An 18,984-nucleotide genomic window follows, 5' to 3' on the forward strand; every position below is an offset into this window, starting at 1 on the left:
TATAAAAAAAAAGTTTCTGCGGGGGCACCTGAATGGCTTAGTCAGTTAAGCGTCTGACTCTTGATTTCAGCTCAGGTCATAATCTCACGATTTGTGAGATTGAGCCCCAAGTCGGGGCTCTGCACTGGCAGTGTGGAGCCTGCTTGGGATTCTCTTCCTCTCTCTGCCCCTTCTCCACTAGTGTTCTCTCTCTCAAAATAAATACACACACACACACACACACACACACACACACAGTTTCTGCTAACAGATAATTAAATTATGCCTGTACTAATCATGTTGATTTTCCCAGACAAGAGAATGGGAGGGAACTTGATCCCATCTGGGGACGAGATCCTGCCCTCTCTGGCCCTGTAATATTTTAGTTGCACCAGAGTATTTTTAGACTGTGGCCCAGGACCAGACTAATAAACTTACCTCTAGGTGTGATGGTTATGGAAACATCTGGTTCTCTGAGCGTCTCCAGGTGGTGGCTCTAGACATACCTTGCCTCATCCTACTTCCTGATGTGTCTCTGTCCTTCCCCAGATGCTAGTAGTGACAGTGCAGTTTCTGTTAAGGGTAGCAACCAAGGCAGGGTACAGGTCCACTTCTGTCATCTTATAGGGGTAGTCCTTTGGGCAACTCTGCCCAAACTTGCAGCAAGGTACTTGGGGAAATAGGGCCACTTCCTCTGGAGTGCATGCTAATTGACCTCTGCCTTGGAAGTCTTCCTGTTCCCCAAGAACTAGTAAATGTGCTCTGAGGTCCGTACCTCCTAGGAAACCCTGTGCAAGTATGAGTAGGGATATCCCAGGAGCTCTGCCTGCCCGGCTAGGTTAAGGAGTCACAAACACGACCATGGGGGCTTGGCTTGGGCTGTACACAGGGCTCCCTACACCTCTGGTGAGGCTCCAAATTCTTCATCAGACAGAATTTGAAAATAAAGTGCTTTATTGCTGAGGATCACAAAGAGCTTCAGGGCGGCGGTCTAGGGGCTGAAGTTCCCACCTTTTGGAGATTTTGTGAGCAGGATGGTGGGGACTTCAGCCCTTCAACCCCACACAAGGCAAGGAAGTAAGATTTTGGGAGTGAGGAGGGCAGGGAAGAAGCACCAGGTTTGCTAGGTGAGCCGATTATGTGCATCTCTTCCCAGCTCTGAGCTCAGTGCGTTCAATGACATCACCTCGGGAGCGTCAAGTGGGCCATGGCGGGAGACTTTACAAACACCACAGAAACTGCCCAAATCTGGGCTTCCCTGCCGCCAACCCCGAGCCGAGAACTGGTGTACCAGCTCACCATGGTGCACATCCTCCTGAGCTGTTCTGAGACCACCCAGACGTGGCAGCTGTGTCCATTCAGGGCAGTGCCATCCAGTTCTGCACATCCCTACAACCTGGACAGAGCAGAGATTGCTGGACAAAGAAAGGGACCTGAATTGGTTGACCCATTCCCAGCCAGGAGCCGGCCCTGTCTCGGCCACCTCAGCCTGTCTGTCCACGTTGGGCCCCACTGGTTGACTTTAGCCCTAACCAAAGTAGTGTCCACTGAAAAGCAGCTCGGAGTTGAGGAGAACCTGTTAGGGCCCCGGTGTGGGTCTGTGGTGGCTCCCAGCAGGGGTGGGGCCAGAGGGCCTCCCACAACCAACCAGAGATAAAGAGGGCTGGCTGCTAGGCTGGCTGTCAGCCTGACAAAATGCAGCTGTGGCATCACAGGCCCTGGGAATCACGACGTGTGCCCACAGCCAGGGTGGAAGAGCCCAGCTCAGAGGGAGAGAGAGGAAAATGAGTGGCCAGGCTGGGACAGCACCTCCCAGGGGGCAGGAGAGGGCAGCCCCCACAGACGCACACTTCCCCCCTTCCCCATCACCCAGAGACCTTGGGGGCTGAGCTCCCTCCCTCAGCCTGGGCCCTGTACACCCCTCGACCTGTCCCCAGCCCCACACCGACACCTGGGGTGCTGACCTGCCTTGGGTTCACAAGCAGAGGGCCCGCGGCACCAGGCCGGCCGGCCTCATGGGGTCTGGGCAGAGGCAGGGTGAGGGGTGTGCAGGGGAATCTTCTCCAGAACAGCAGCCCCCTGGTTAGTACTGCTTGGCCTCCTGCAACTGGGCCAGGTACTCCTCCTCAGGAGGGTTGTCGGCGCAGGCCCGGCCATTGTTGGGAGGCCGCACAGCGTGGTAGCGGCTCCAGTCCCCCTTACAGAGGATCCAGGGCAGCGTGTCCACCTTGAAGTGCAGCTCGGGCGAGAAGTCGGTGCTGACGAGGTCAGGCGCACCGGCGCCCTTGCCCCGAGTCAGCAGCCGGCTGCCCGCATCGTAGCAGCAGTGCTGGGCGGCCAGGGTGCTGCTCTCCACGGACACCAATGAGCGCAGGCAGAAGCGCGCCGTGGGCTGGTACACGTCCAGGTGCTCTCGAGGCCCGCTGGCATCCCTCCACTGGAAGCTTCGGCCCCGGTGCTCATCCTGCAGGCTCACCGCGCTGTACACGGCCTCCAGCGGGTACGCGCATGGGCAGCTGGGCAGGTCCTGCAGCACCTGACTCAGGTACTTGGCTAGGAAGTCACTCTTGCAGTTCAGCCACTTCTCACAGCTATCCACATCTGCAGAGGGGAGGGGAGCCAGTCAGCCCCGCGGTGGGGTGGGGGCTGATCAAGGGCCAATGCCTGGAGAGAGAAGGCCCCGCAGCGGAGCTGAGTGCAGCCCAGCTTGGCCTCCTCTGTTGCCAGATAAGGGCTACCACACAACCACCCAGGAAACCTGGAGCCAGAGGCTACGGCTCAGAATGGATGTTGGCCAAGGGGCTGGAGGAGGAGCCTGGAGGCTGTCTGAAGTGCCAGGTGCTGTCCCTTTATGTACTGGATGGTGGGGAAGATCTGGGGTCTTGGGGAAGGAGCTGGGGTGGTTGAGCGCAGGAAACGCTGTTTTAAGCAACTGGTAAGAAAGCATGTCGGCCCACTCTCACCTCTGCCCACTGTGACCCCCTCCATCTATGCTGTCTTCCTCCCTTCTCTCTACCTTGGGAATGTGGCCGCTGACTCTGGCCACACAGAAGGAATGGCTCCTTCCTCCTCACTCCAGAACTTTGGGGCACACTCTGCAGCATCGTGCTCAAGTTGGTCGTGTGTGTCTCTCTCCCTAACACCCGAGCTCTTTGAAGGCAGATCCTGGGCCTTAGTCTTCTGGGAATCCCTGCCCTGCACGGTGCCAGGCCCACCACGCCAGCTCAGGGAGCTTCACAGTATTGAGCATAGGTCCCACCCGCAAGGGGGCCTGTTGGCAGCTGCCTACCTCCTTGTGAGGGGCAAGTGACACCAAGAGACAGAGATGCAGAATGTCCCAGTGAAAGTACTGTCTGCTCCAAACTGCTGGAAGGAGCAGTCCTGGAATTCTGGCCCCTAAACTGTTTCTGACAGCATCCCTTCCCACATAGAGCCTACCCAGGAGCCTCCAAGAGCACCCGGGAGTGGAAGCCAGAATGTCCCCATCCCTTCCTGCAGCCAGGGAGAATATGCCCCACCAGGTGGATCTCCAAGCTCAGTGGCTCCCATCAGGATGGTCTTCCCAGCAGGAATATCAGGTTGGGAAAGGCCAATGGCTTGGCTAGAAATGACAGGGACTCAGAAATGACAGGGCCTCTTTGCTGGGGAGACTAATCTTCCAGCCGGAACATGTACTCTGCCTCAGTGGATGGGGGTGAGATTCCTCCTGTGCAGTGATGCTCCACCCTCCCGAGAGAGGTTCTCCCCAAGCCCCCAGGAGCAGGGCCTAGCTCCCCACTGACCTGGGCTGAGCATGTCCGTAGCATTGTGGGCCAGGGGTGGCCACCCCTCACCGGGGAAGCCCGAGGGGTCCTTGTCCTCGGTGCCTTTAGGAAGAGAGGAGGCCAGGCTGGTGGGGCCCCAGGGCACCTCTGTGCTCCCAGTGGGGAAGCCCAGCCCTCATTAGGCTCTCGGTGCCCACAGCATCTGGACTAGGCCTGGGACGAGGCAGAACCACCATGTCTATAAGCTTCCTGCATCCCTTCTCCAGGCCCCACCCTCAAACAAGGCCCACATTCCCAGGGGGCCAAGCCCAGAGTGTAAGCCTCTGCCTGTGTAGGAGCTGGGGTTCATCTCACCAGGACAAAGGGGCAGGTCGCAGGCACGGGACTCGGTGGCAGTGCAGGCGTAGCCGCATGGCCGAGTCCTCCTCTGGCTGCCGCTGCCGCAGCTCCCACTGCAGGGAGACCAGGGGCTCCACTCCTCTTGAAGCTCATAGTCTGGGTCAAGGCAGGGAGCCAAGGGTGAGTGAGCACAGCCCACAGGGCACATTGGTGCAGATTAGCTAAGGGTACCCCTTCCTCAGGATGGTGCCATCCGTGCCAGGGCTCCCAGCCTAGCGGACGAAGCACGGGCTGGACTTCAGCCCCCACCTGTCCCTCAGCCGGGGACCCTTGCATGGTGGACACCCATGTAAATCATCAGGTGGCTCTACAGACACAGCAACAATCCCAGCCACCCACTCTGTGCCAACATAGCGAAGAAGAGAAAAAGATATCTGGGGCTGGAAGCTACCTGACCACTGTCAATGTGACCCTGGGCAAGTCCCCCTACGTCTCTGACCTAGAGGGGTTTTTTTTTTTGTAATTTTTTAGTGTTTATTTATTTTTGAGAGAGAGAGAGAGAGCAGGGGATGGACAGAGAAGGGGGGGTGGACAGAGGATCCAAAGTGGGCTCTGCATTGACAGCAGCAAGCCCAATGCAGGGCTCGAACTCACAAACAGAGAGATCATCACCTGAGACGAAGCCAGACGTTCAACCAACTGAGCCACCCAGGCGCTCCTCTGACCTATAATTTTTATGTCAATTAAAACCAAGGCTGACAACACTTCCCCAGCACTGAGGACATGAAGGAAAGTCCTAACTTTCCATGATAGGGACCAAGACCTGGTCTGAGGAACCTGAAATACACCATGACTGCACCCTCAGACCTCTGGCTGTTGCAGGGCTGAGACCCAGGGGGTTCTGTGGAACCCCCAAAGTACTGACATACCCAGCTCTCTCCTCACTTCCCAGGCAGGCCGGAGCAGGTGGGCACCAAGAGTTTAAGGAAAATTAATGGAAGAAAAGCTGAAAGGCATGAAAACTGCCAATTTACATCATTTTGGTGAACCAGGGAAAGCCTGCTATGCCTTAGTCTTAATGATGGCACCGCTGTCCAAGGATGAAATACCAGGGCTCTAGGGAGAATGGCTGTAACTGTCCATGAAACACGTCTGTACCCAGGAAAACCTGAACGACAACAAGAATGGCTGTCATGGGAGCTGGCCAGGTGTTAGGTGGTATTTTCTGATAGTCTGTGCTATGTTGTTTTCTAATAAAAATAATAAAAACAGCCAATACTTAGTTTACTACATGCTGGCACTTTAAATGTATTAACTCAATACCCTCTACGCCCAATCTTATGTAGTTAAGGGTTGTGCCATTCTCCATTTTAGAGAGGAAGTAAATTAGGCATAGAGAGGTTAAGTAACTTGCCCAAGGTCACTCAGCTGGTAAGCAGCAGAGCCAGGATTGAAGCCCACACAGTCTGAAAATGAGGTCAGTTATGAGTGGTGGGGTTTACCATATTTCCCAATTTGTTGGAAAGTGACAGCTATGAATATATATAAAATTAACAAACGTCGATTTGCTTAGGGGGTCTCAGGGCTGTTGTGAAGGTCAAATGTTTGGGGGAAAAACAGATTTTGCAAGCTATGGGTAATGTTGCTATTTAGCAGATGATGGTGTTTGTACAGGCCTAAGCTTCTGGCCTTCATAGCTGCCTCTGCTCGGTGAAGCTCTCAGGCCTCCCTTTAGCCCCAGTTACTCTCAGAACTTCCAGAAGCAGCAGCCGGGGATGCCAAGGTGGGGATGCTCACCATAGCCGTCTGGCTCCTTGAAGGCCCAGTCCCCAGGGGCCAGCCAGCCCTGCTCCCAGCTGCCTGTGGCCCCACTGAACCCAGGCTCCTCCTCCTCCTCCTCCTCTTCTTCCTCGTTGTCCTCCTGGTCCTCACTCTCACTATACTCTGCAGGGTAATCCTCCTCCTCCACTTCTTCCTCCTCCTCTTCTTCCCCTGGGGCTCTGCCCTTGAGATTGGTCCTCCCCTCCTCGCCCTCCAGGTAGCTCCAGAATAGGGGCCAGAAGAGCTCCTTGGCGGACAGCCAGCTAGAGGCACCCTGGGGCCAGCGACTGCTGGGCTCAGCCAATAGGTCCATCTCCACCTCCGCCTGGGGATCCTCCACCACCTCGATGGTCACCTGCAGAGGGTCAGACACAGGCCGGCCAGTGAAGGAGTGCTCAGAGCAAGGCTCCAAGGAGAGGAGCGATGACAAGTGTGGGGGCAGGGGCAGAGGACCAACCTTTCCTCCAAACCAGCTCATTCTCTTGGCCAACCTTCCTGGCCTCCCAGGGCACACGGGGTCACAATTTAAGACTTGGCTGTGCATCAGAATCCCCTGGATATTCCAGACTCCTTGACCTAACCCTAGACATGAATTTAATTATCTGAGGTGGGGCTAGGTATGGTGGCTCTAACATGTGCCAAGGGTAGAGACCCACTAGTTTAAGAGAAGCTGGCTGTGAACTCTGCTGCAGGCTGCCCAGAATTAGGGGCCACTAACAGCCTTGGGTCTCGCTGTAGGGCTGGAAAATGACAGCAAAGAGAGCAAAGTCCCACAGCAGCCCTGGGTGGGGCGGGGGTGGGGGTGGGCTCTCATTCACCACATTGTGGACGGGAAATAAGTAACATGAAATCATTTACATGAAAGTGAACTTTGAAACATTGTTTTTGGCTATTATAAAATAATACGAGATTGCCGAACACAATTTGGGGGAAAACCAGCAAAATATAATGAAAAAAATTAAAATCGCCCCCACTCCATCTCTGACAAATAACATTTTGATAATTAAACTTCCAGGTTTTACACATGCACGCGTGCGCACACGCATACACACAAACTCTTAAACAAGTTTAGAATGTTAGTTTCTACACTTCCCCGTTGCCTTTTCTCTTTTGATGAAAGTGTTTTGCAAACTGTAGGTGCTGCACAAAATGCAGGACTCTTATCATCAGGGATTGAGGACTGGCAGTGGAGAATGTAAACTGGAATCCCACTGGCTCCATAAAGCCCCTCTGGCGGGCAGCCCCCTACCACAAGCCCACTCCATTCTGCACTCAACCAACCCTGCAGGAAGGGTTGGGCCTGGGTAGGGGCCACAAGTCGCCCCTTCCCCATTTCCCTAGAAGGCCCTGCCATCCACAAAGCTTCCCCACTCCTTGGGTCTTCATGACAGCCCTACCAGGCTGGTGCTGTTTCTCCTTTGCTATGGACTGGAAAACAGGCTCAGAGGGCCACATGCCCTGCTCGGCCCACAGCTGGGAAGTAGAGGAGCAGCCCCCACTACTCTGTGACCCCAAAAGAACCCCGCCCTCCAAGGAATACAGGATGGGGACGCCTGACCTCAGGATGGAGCCGGTCAGCCCAGTTCCTCTCTAGGTGTCCACTGGGCCTATGCCCTCCTGTAGCTCTCACCTGGATATTGGGGTTTGGGGCAGTCAAGTCTGTGTTGGCCAATCCTGGCAGCTTCTGCAGCTCCAGCAGCAAGGGAGTGTCCTCCAGGGTCCTTGGCATGGACGCCTTGTCCAGGCTCAGGGCTGCTGGCTCACTGAGAGCCCGGCGCCTATGTTGGCGTGGCCCTGCCTGGAGGTGGGTTCTGGGGAGCAGGGGGGTCCTCTCCTCTTCCCTAGGAGAGCTGGGATCTGGGGAGGCTGAGACCTGAAGGAGAGAGAAGGGGAGGAGGGGGTGACTGGGGTCAGGGCTTACCCCAAATGGACCCAAAGTAGGCAACGCAGGAGTCTTGGGGTCTGACCAGGCCACAAATTCACCCTGTGACCATGGATCCAAACATACGTGTTTTAATGCCTCAGAGAGTAAATGAGGCCATGTGCACAGAGTGCTTGGACAAATGGTGCCAACATGAGGCATAACAGCGGGGCTAAATCGGGTTTCTACATGTGGAAGAAACATAAACCAACCTCCTCATTTTACAGACGAAGAAACTGAGGTCCATAGAGGGAAGCATGTTGTTTAAGGCAGTGTTTCCAAGTGCAGTTCACAGACCACATGCCTCAGAATCCCCCAGGGCTCTTGCCCAGGAACAGATGGCGGGTCTCACAAGTCAGGGCAGGAAGGCCCAGAAAGGCTGACAAGGAGGGTAGTGGCAGACCTGGGCCTTCCCCCAGCAGGCTCCCCTGTCACTGACCCTCCCAAGCTGTCCACGTGAGGGCTGTGTTCCTTAGCATCTCTGACCACTGCTACCTTCCTCCTCCTGCCCGTCTGGGACCCAGCGCCTTTTCCTAGTTCAGGTGCCGTCGCAGCTGTCTGTCTGCCAGGTAATTCCCTCCACCAGCCAGTGCCCATGGGGTCCACACCGTGACAGTCCCTGCCTCGGCTCAGATAGTAAGTGAAAGACCCTGGTTGTCTCTGACTCCAGCAGCAGCCCTCACCTGCTCAGACAGTGGGACACTGGGGTGGCCATCCACCTACTTCCAGGCTACAGCCATTGCTCAGGTCTCTACAACAGGACAGAGGGGGTACTGTCCAGAGCTGCCTTATGATGTAAAGCATGCCCCAGCCAGGCCACAGCCTTGACCCCACTTCCCATCTCATACCTAAAGCCATGTGAAAAAACACAGGTCTGGACAGTCAGATCAGCTTGGGTTCAAATCCTAGCTCTGCCTCTTACTAGCTCATTCAACTTGATCTACAAAATGAGGATAATTCCTACCTGGAAGGATTGTCAGAAATTTATTTATCAAACACTTACTTCCATAGCATGTGTGTGCCAGGCACTGTTCTAAACACTTAATCATTCATTTCATTCTCCCAACAACCCTCAGAGGTAGGTGCTAGCTGTCATCCCCATTTTGACAATGGAAACTAAAGCACAGAAAGGGCAAGTAACTTGCCTCAGGTCACACACACATTTAGTGGCAGAGCCTAGGATTTGAAACAGACAGCCTGGGTCCAGAGCCCATTCTCTCTCTCTCTCTCTCTCTCTCTCTCTTTTTAAGATTTTATTAAGTAATCTCTACATCCAATGTGGGACTCGAACCCACAACACTGAGATCGAGTCACACACTCTACCAACTGAGCCAGTCAGGCACCTGAGAGCTCACACTCTTAACTGTTTTGGTCTGACACTACAGGCAAGAGTGTGGAGAGTCTATTTCACAAATCAGGGGCTTATTCAGTCTAATTTCTCACTATGACTTTCTTTCCTTGGGTTGAAAAAGAGAGTCAGAACCTTTGGTCTCTCCCCTTTAACCACCTCCTTCGGTGTTGCCCAAACACCTGGTTCCAAGGCTCCTGCACTAATCACCATGGCCCATCTGAGCCTGGCCCTGGAGTCTGTTACTGAGTCAAAGTGCTCTGGTCTCAACAGTCAGGCCAGACGAGCAGAGAGGATGGACAGATGAGTAAGAACAACTCATCTCCTTCACTTACCAGTCTTGGAGGCCTGGGACATCCCCATATGCTGCTTTCCTGGCAGCTCCCACTCACTATGCCACCAAAGCCCTAACTGTCCCCGTGCCTTGGCTCAGTAGCTCCTCTGTCCGCAGCCTCAGGACTGCAGGAGTTCAGGGTCTGCAGCCTTTCTGGCTGATGTGGATATCACTGCCTCGTGAGTGGGTAGTTAAGCAATGGTTCTCATCTGAGAACATTTGGCAATGTCTGGAGACATTTGTGGTTGTCACTTGGAGAGGGGTTCTACTGGCACCATGTGGGAGATCCTACAACACATAGGACAGCCCTCACAAAAATCATCCAGTCCAGAATGTCAACAGTGCTGCAATCAAGGGGCACCTGGGTGGCTCAGCCGGTCAAGCGTGGACTTTGGCCTAGGTCATGATCTCATTGTTCCTGAGTTAGAGCCCTGCGATGGGCTCTGTGCTGACAGCTCGGAGCCTGGAGCCTGTTTCAGATTCTGTGTCTCTCCCTCTCTCTCTCTCTCTCTCTCTCTCTCTCTCTCTGCCCCTCCCCAACTTATACTCGCGCGCGCGCTCTCTCTCTCTCCTCAAAATAAATAAATTTAAAAAAATTTTTTTTTATGTGTGCCAGGGTGGCTCAGTTGGTTAAGTGCCGACTTCAGCTCAGGTCATGATTTCACGGTTCATGGGTTCAAGCCCCACGTTGGGCTCTGTGCTGACAGCTCAGAGCCTGGAACCTGCTTTGGATTCTGTGCCTCCCTCTCTCTCTGACCCTCCCCTGCTTGCACTCTGTGTCTCTCTCTCTCTCTCAAAAATAAATAAACATTAAAAAAAAAATTTTTTTTAAGTTTTGTTTTTTTTTTTTTTTTAAAACAGTGCTGCAATTAAGAAACCCCGCTCTAGGGGGCGCCTGGCTGGTTCAGTTGGTAGAGCATGCGACTCTGGATCTTGGGGTTGTGAGTTTGAGCCCCAATGCTGAGCGTAGAGATTACTTAAATAAATAAATAAACTTTAAAAAAAAAAAAAAGAAACCTTGCTCTAAAGTCAGGCTGCTTAGATCTGAATCCCTGAATAGTCTGGTTTCTGACCTGTGGGACACTGACGGGACAGAACCTCTGTGAGCATCCTTATGTGTAAAATGAGAACAATGATGGGAGAGAGCTAGCATCCAGCAGGGCTCAGAATGTTCATTTCCAGCCCTCTCCAACCTCTAGGCCATAGAAACTCCTGGCTAACCACCACAGCCACACGTCACAGCCACCCTTCTCTAGAGCTGCTTAGAGCCCCTGCTCTGTGCTTCAGGCCCCAGAACTCTCAGGAGCGGAATGGGGCCATGGGTCTTAGTTTGGGTTTCTTCAGAAGCCAATGCTGACACCAGAATTCAAGGGCATTCTTTTGGAAGGTGATCCCAGGAGACACCAGCAGGGAGTGGGGGAGTGGGTCACGGGTGGGAGGCAGCTAATAAAGAATGCTCCATCAAGTTAGTGACAATGGTGGACAAGTGGAGCTCAATCCTACTGGTGCCTCAGTTATTCCCCCAGAAGTAGGGAGCTGGGCAACATACCTGCAAACCTCACCAGTCACTGATTACGGGTTCTGGGTGGAGGAGAGGATTTGTTCCCCGGGAACTTCAGATCGGTCATGTACAGCTGAAAACAGGCCCTCGTGCCAGTGACAGCCCTCAAGCAACTGGACACTGGCAACAGGGAGTAAGGCAGAGATACGGGCAGAGCCCCCTGAGCCCTGACCTGTGAGTACTGTCTGAGCACATCTTCTCTACCAGGCCTGAGCTAGTAGGCCCTGGATGTGCCTTCTGTCACCCCAGCCACACCAGCTAGAGTGCAGGTTGGACTTTGTCTGCTTGTTTCATGCAGTATCCTGTGCCTGGTACACAGGAGGAGCTCAATAAATCACTGCTGAGTGACTGAATGAACACTAGCACCCCAAGGGGTGAATGTGACTGTCTCTATGTTAATGATGAGGCTATGGAGGCTCAGAGAGGGTAAGGGATTTACATAAAGTCCAAGGTTGTAATAATATCGAAGCTCGGCTTCAAACTCAGCTCTGCCTGAGAGACAGCCACTCACTAGCTGCAGACCCGAGGCTTAGTTATTAGACCCACTGTCTGTTTCCTCGTCCCTAAAACAAGGAAAACAAGACAAGGACCACAAAATGCTAGGCACTGTGGCTGTTTGGGTGGTGTTTGGATCCTATCCAGAACAGAAGACACCCAAGGCAGAGTTCTGTCATTCTTTCTTTGCCTGTCTGGTGCCCAAAAAACCCCTGTGGGTTTTTTTTTTTAACTATGTTATGAGTTTGAATCTCTTTTTAATGTACAGAGAGAGGAGAGAGAGAGAAAGAGTGAGCATGGGTGAGGGAAAGGCGAAGAGAGAGACAGAATCTCAGGCTCACACTGACAGTGTGGAGCCCGATGCGAGGCTCAAAGTCACGAACTGTGAGATCATGACCTGAGCCGAAATCAAGAGTCAGATGCTTACCCGACTAAGCCACCCAGGCGCCTCACCCAACAAACTCTTGTAACGACAATGCCACACATGTGTACGTCCAGTGCTTTCTCACCCAGCAGGTCATCCGACAGAATGGGTTCTCTTATTCCCATTTGACTGTGGGAGTAAACTGATGCTCAGCAACAGGCCTGACCAGAGAGAGGGTGGCACATTTTGTTCACGATGCCAATGATTTCAAGACCTTTCAAGACTTACGATGAGCAGGCTGGGGCATGATACACAAAGATGGACCCTGAGGTCCCGGGTCTAGCTCTTGAAATGACAGACCTGGCTCCCAGTCTCAGTCAGGCTTAATGTCTCTGTGCCTTGATTTTTTTCATCTGGAAAATGAGACTAACACCCATCCAACACCATGGGAACAACACCGAGGGGCCGTATGTTCTTCAGCTTCATTGTAAAAGTCTCTGGAGTTGTCATTTATTTCTGACATATCACTTAAGGCCCTAGAAGAGCAGTCTGCATTATGTCAACACAATGTCTTAACTACCACCTTGATTACATAACAGCTTTAACACACATCACATGGACTTCTGAAGCAGTATTTGAACTGGACGGGATCACAGAGATGACTTAGCCCCTTATTTTAAATGTCAGGAAATCATCTGAGGTGAGTCATACCTGAGTTAATGACCCACTGAGACCAGAACCCCAGGACCTGAGCTCTAAGCTCTGTTTTTCATTCATGGCACTAATTTAACATATGTTTGAGGGTTCCACCAGGCCCTATACTGGAGCTGGGGGTATGACTTTGGCTCTGAAATAACCTATCCTCTAGACTGGTCTCGGGGGAAGATCTGGCAAATATGTCAAAAATAACACAATACAAGGCAGTAAGTACTAAAATAGAAAATATGTCAAAATGAGTAGGAAAAAAAATGCCAATTCAATTAACTTTATGACCACTGCCACCTCCACCTAGGAGGTGGGACTGACCAGGGGATGTTCACTTCCTCTGGATTTGTCTACAGCAGTGGTTGTCAGCAACGGTGGGGGAGAGGGGTGTCGGTCAGGAAACACAGGGCAATGTCTGGCTCTGTCCGGCAGTGGGTGCTACAAACACCTAACAGGTTAAGGCCAAGGATGCTGTTAAATGTCCCACAAGGCACAACAAAGAATTATACAACCCCAAATGACAGGACTGTGGAGGATGAGAAACTCTGGTCTACAGGATGTAGTCTCAACAGGAGACAAAAAATCTTAGATATTACAATGGTTTGTAACATACCCAAGTGCCATGATACATAAACAGTACATTCATGAAATGGTATATCCCAATTTCAGTGGGAGAGGCATTTAGGGGGGAAAAATGTCTAAAAGGCTCCTTAGAAAGGCAGCGTTGAAAAAAAACGTGGATAAAACACCAGTCCACAGAGACCTCAAATGCAGGCGGTGCTTCCCGCCGCCTCTGGAGGGCCTCAGCAGCCTGGGCACCGCTAGCTGCCCGAGCTCTGGTGCCGCTCACCCACCGGTCTCCTGCACGCACCCGGCGGGGCCTCTCAGTGCCTTCGTCTGGAAAATGGAAAGAACTACTCTGGCCTCCTCCTCCTAGAACAGCTCAGAGCCTGGAAGGAGCCAGGACCCCCTACCACACCAGCCCGCAAACCCTGGACAATCGGGAGGGTTTTGTCCCCAAGGGGACAATCCACGCAGTAATGGCTGGACTGTGGACCCCTGGTGAAGGGAGACAGGTGTCGACAGACCGTGGTTCCTCTTCGCGTCTAAACACTCTTCTCCGACTCGCTCCTCTGTTTTCGGTCGCATCCCCCCCAGAAAGTGTCTCCCCACCCCTACCCCGCCACGTCTTAGCGACTTCTGCTCTTACAAACTACATAGTAATATCAAGGTCCCTGGCTGATATTACTCTCCAGGCAAGTTGAAAGACCCCACTCACTACCTCGTCTCGTCTTAATTCACACCCAAAGGGGCTCAAATCTTTTGCAGGTTTGATTTGAGGCTGCACCGGCCGTTATTCGGCGGGTTGAACCTCAGCAACACCGCGCAGCGTCGCGTTCCCCTCCCACCCTCCCGACTCCTCTCGGAACGCGCCCCCCGGACAGGGGATTGCAGGAGAGGTTCGCTCAGGGCGAGGCGGCCGCAGGTGGGAGAGGCCGGGCCGTTCGGGGCGTGTGGGGGGAGGTCCGCGCCCGGCCCTCTGCCCACTAGCGCAGTCTGTCTTCGGCCGGCCAGCCACGCGGTCGGAGCGGGGGCTTGGGGGCGGGGGGGGGAGTCCGCCGCACCTGGTCCCCGCCCCGCGCCCGCCCTCGGAGGTCCCCGCTCGCGCCCCGGGCCCCGCGCCGACCCCTCTCCCCGCCGCTCACCTCCGCCAGCCTCGCGGGGCTCCGGGGCCGCGGCTTCCTCAGGGGGAGAGCCCGGCCCGCGGCCAGCAGCGCCGCCAGCAGCACCACGCCGAGGAGGAGCCCCGCGCGGCCGGGCAGTCGAGGCATCGTCTCCCTGCCGGCGCTGCTCCGCGCCGAGCCTCCGCGCCTTCCGAACCGCTCCCGCGCGTCGGTTTGCGCCGGGCCTCGCCTCCTCCAAGGGCGGGAGCGCGCCGGCCGCGGAGGGCGAGGGGCGGGGGCGGGAGGTGGGGGAGACCGGCGGTCGCGGGGACGCGCGGGGAGGGGGAGGCGCGCGGCTCTCGGGTCAGCGCCCGGGATGTGCCCGCCCTTCCCGGAGGGGCGGCTCCTTGACGCGCCCGGACAGTCTCGGCTCCCTTTGATCTGGCCGCCTCCCCGCCCCCTGTCCCCGCCGCTGGTGCCGTCGCAGCCCCGAGCGAATTCCTGTTCTGGGGACGTCGCGACCGGCCGGCACGGCGCGCTCAGGCTCCGCACTGCCACTCCTGCGGGTCGCCCTCCCCGCGGGCGCGCAGACGGCGCGGGGACACACGGACCCCCAGTACCCCGCGAGCGGGGAACGCGCCGCAGCCCAGCGTGAGAGCCCTCCGGCCTGGGGCAGATGTTTGTTTGTGCCTCGAGGTAGGTTTGCTCAGGGAAGCGGGCCGAGAAGTAACTCCTCCAGGGCTCCCCGAGTTCCCCAGCTGGAGGTGGAGCCCAGAAAAACACCTGCCACTGTGCACCCGATTTCCTCAGGATGTTCTCAGAGCACAAAAACCGAGAGAGAGTTGAGATTCAGATGTGAGGATAGAGCCCCAGGAGCACAGCAGCTAGACACGTTGAGGGAGTGGTCATAAGATCTAGCCCGGCCACTGGGTGTCACCTAGTTTTATCCCGGATAAAACAATGGGACCACCCACTCCCTCTAGCGAGACTCTTGTGCAGGGATCCTCACGTGTAGCATATGCGGGTTATGAAATAAAACCTCAGCTCGTGATAAAGATCAGTAACCCTGAAGGGCAGGGACAATTTTAGTGGCCTGGATGGGGGCTGCGAGGGAATGTGAGGGCAGTGATGCAGGGCGGGGGGCAGAGCGGTTGGACAGGTCAGTGAGGAGCTGTGGGAAGACACTAGGAAGAAGGCCTATTCAGGGACCACAAAGGCTGCCTGGTTTCAGGGCAGGAATAGCAAATCCCTGTTGGTGCTGGGAGGATGGCCAAGAAATACGCCATAGGGGTAAATCTTGGGATCTGGGTTTAGCCAAAGTGAAAAAGTTAGGGGCCCGGGCACAGTTCTGAGAAACCATTCCAAACCCCAGCGGCACGGGCCAGGGCTCTGCAGTGTTTTGTTTTGTTTTTAATTTTTTTTTAAATTTACACCCAAATTAGTTAGCATATAGTGCAACAATGATTTCAGGAGTAGATTCCTTAGTGCCCCTTACCCATTTAGCCCTTCCCTCCTCTCACAACCCCTCCAGTAACCCTGTTTGTTCTCCATATTTATGAGTCTCTTCTGTTTTGTCCCCCTCCCTGTTTTTATATTACTTTTGTTTCCCTTCCCTTATGCTCATCTGTTTTGTCTCTTAAAGTCCTCATATGAGTGAAGTCATATGATTTTTGTCTTTCTCTGACGAATTTCACTTAGCATAATACCCTCCAGTTCCATCCACGTAGTTGCAAATGGCAAGATTTCATTCTTTTTGATTGCCGAGTAATACTCCATTGTATATATTTACCACATCTTCTTTATCCATTCATCCATCGATGGACATTTGGGCTCTTTCCATACTTTGGCTATTGTTGATAGGCAGTGGTTTGAATAGTAGTGCATCACAGGGATTACACTGGGTCTGGAGTTGGCCACCAAGGTTTGAATCCGGCTCCTACCATTTACTAAGAAGTTGGTATTATTGGACAAGTTCTTTGACCTCTTGGTGAATTTGTCATTTATAAAAGTGGGGGAGTGTGGGGGGGGTACCTACCTCACAGGTGTAAGAAGTAAATAAGAGTCTATGCTAAGGATTCTTATTAGGGTGCAGTTACCATTTTTTGGTCAAAAGCGCCAAATATTGGCAATTTCATGAGGTTCAACCTAATAAGATGGTTGGTACGTGGTAAACATTCAACTGTTAGCCCAAAGAAACCTGCATTTGAGCACCTGCTTTGTCATACTGTTGTGTTTTTTTTTTCTAGACAAAAAGTGAGACTACCTTGTTCTTTAGCATTTAAAAAACAGTTTTTAAACATTTATTCATTTTTGAGAGACAGAGACACAGCACAAGCAGGGGAGGGGCAGAGAGAGAGGGAGACATGGAATCTGAAGCAGGCTCCAGGCTCTGAGCTTAGAGCCTCACACAGGGTTCGAACCCATGAACTGAGAGATCATGACCGGAGCTGACGTCGGACGCTTAACCAACTGAGCCACCCAGGTGCCCCTCTTTTCATCAAACTTTTACACCTTCTGCCAGCTCAAAGTCAGAGCTCAAGTTCATTCATTTGTGCATACCTGTCTGAGTCAGTCACTACCACTGTGCTCCAGGCCCCTCTCCCCCTTACCTGGACAGCTGTAGTAGCCTCCTGACTGGTTCTATTATATCCTCTCCTGTTCTCACTGCCTCCTCACGAATGCTCTTGGTTATCTTCAGTGGAAAACAAGGCATCGTCTATATACAGTACATGCTTCTGAGTTCATCTGATTCTACTCTTTGATTCTTTGAGCTATTTTACAGCCCTATATAGGTTGTAGGCAAGAATAACGAAGTAAAATAGTTATTACATATGGAAATGCAAGTTATGTCCTGTCCTCTGAGGTTCATTTGACCTCCCAGTATAGAAGAAACCAGTTTTGCCTACAATTTTTTTTCTTAATTTTTATTTACTTTTGAGAGAGAGAGAGAGAGAGAGAGAGAGAGAGAGAGAGAGACAGAAGCGCGAGCAGGGGAGGGGCAGAGAGACAGGGAGACACAGAATCTGAAGCAGGCTCCAGGCTCCGAGCTGCTAGCACAGAACCTGATGCGGGGCTCGAACCCATGGACTGTGAGATCATAACCTGAGCCAAAGTCAGACACTTAACGGACTGAGCCACCCAGGTGCCCCCAGTTTTGCCTACATTTGCACATCCATTTCAATATTCTTGATCTATAAATGTTCTTGTTTTTCAGTATCTCCTTTGATTGCTTATAATATCTTTACCAGTTTCCTCATTCGGGAGTTAAAGAAAATCTTTAACTCGTGTTTTTATATCTGTAAGAGAATCATTTTGTTTTTTTGAAAATTATCTTTTTAAAAAACATTTTTAATGTTTGTTTATTTTTGAGAAAGAGCGCAAACCGAGGAGTGGCAGAGAGAGGGAGACACAGAATCCGAAGAAGACTCCGGGCTCTGAGCTGTGAGCACAGAGCCCAGTGTAGAGCCAGAACCCACGAACCATGAGACGTGACCTGAGCTGAAGTCAGACACTTAACCAACTGAGCCACCCAGGCGCCCCAAAATTATCTTTTGAAAATCCTGTTGGATGCACTTCATTCCTACCTTCCCAATCTTAGCTCCCTGGCAACCACTTACCCCTCTCTGTCACCATGGGTTACTTTTGCCTTTCTAGATTTTTGTATTAATAGAATCATATTTATGTATTCTTTTGTGTTTGGTTTATTTGAGCATGTTAAGACTCATCCAGGGGCGCCTGGGTGGCGCAGTCGGTTAAGCGTCCGACTTCAGCCAGGTCACGATCTCACAGTCCGTGAGTTCGAGCCCCGCATCGGGCTCTGGGCTGATGGCTCAGAGCCTGGAGCCTGTTTCCGATTCTGTGTCTCCCTCTCTCTCTGCCCCTCCGCCGTTCATGCTCTGTCTCTCTCTGTCCCAAAAATAAATAAATGTTGAAAAAAAAAAAAAAAAAAAAGACTCATCCATACAGTTGTAGGTATCAGTGATTTGTTCCTCTTCATTGCTGAGCAGTATTCCATCCCATGAACATAATACTACAACGTCCTTGCCACTCACAATGACAGCATTTGGATTGTTTCTAGTTTGGGGCTGGTGTGAATCTAGCAGCTGTGAATATTCAAGTGCAAGTGTGCGCATGCTTCTCTAAGGTGGATGAAATCACTGCCCCAATCTGCCAAATTGTTTTCTCAAATGGCTATAAACTTTGTATTCCCATACCTTTGTCAACACTTGGTATTGTAATTCTTTTTAAACGCAGCCATTCTAGGGGCACCAGGGCGGCTCAGTCGGTTAAGGGCCTACTTCAGTTCAGGTCATGATCTTGCAGTCTGTGAGTTCGAGCCCCGCATCGGGCTCTGTGCTGACAGCTCAGAGCCTGGAGCCTGCTTTGGATTCTGTGTCTCGCTCTCTCTCTGCCCCTCCCCTGCTTGCACTCTGTCTCTGTCTCTCAAAAATAATAAACATTAAAAAAATTTTTTTTAACTCAGCCATTGTAGTGGGTAGGTGAGTAGTGGAATCTTAGTGTAGTTTTAATTTGCATTTCCCTGACAACCAGTGATGTTGAACATTTTCCCTGTGCTTTTCTGGCCATTAGCACATCTCCTTTCGTGACAATTCTGTTCAAATCTTTGGGGCATCTGGCTGGCTAGGTTTGGAAGGCACGAGACTCTTGATCTCGGGGTTGTGAGTTTGA

The 18,984-nt window shown here is 52.7% G+C and overlaps 1 protein-coding gene across 1 annotated transcript; it reads right to left on the minus strand.

Moving 5' to 3' along the window:
• Positions 1-915: 915 nt before the first annotated feature.
• Positions 916-15,134, minus strand: ISM2 (isthmin 2). The gene is made up of 6 exons (XM_043556730.1): positions 14,338-15,134; positions 7,534-7,776; positions 5,880-6,258; positions 4,098-4,238; positions 3,762-3,845; positions 916-2,580 (listed from the first exon to the last, which is right to left on the minus strand). Exons 1-6 carry the CDS (start codon positions 14,461-14,463, stop codon positions 2,063-2,065), a joined length of 1,491 nt encoding a protein of 496 aa, XP_043412665.1. The 5' UTR covers positions 14,464-15,134; the 3' UTR covers positions 916-2,062.
• Between the last annotated feature and the right edge of the window lie 3,850 nt (positions 15,135-18,984).

Source organism: Prionailurus bengalensis, chromosome B3 (genome assembly GCF_016509475.1).
Source record: "Prionailurus bengalensis isolate Pbe53 chromosome B3, Fcat_Pben_1.1_paternal_pri, whole genome shotgun sequence".
Classification (NCBI taxonomy): Eukaryota; Metazoa; Chordata; class Mammalia; order Carnivora; family Felidae; genus Prionailurus; species Prionailurus bengalensis.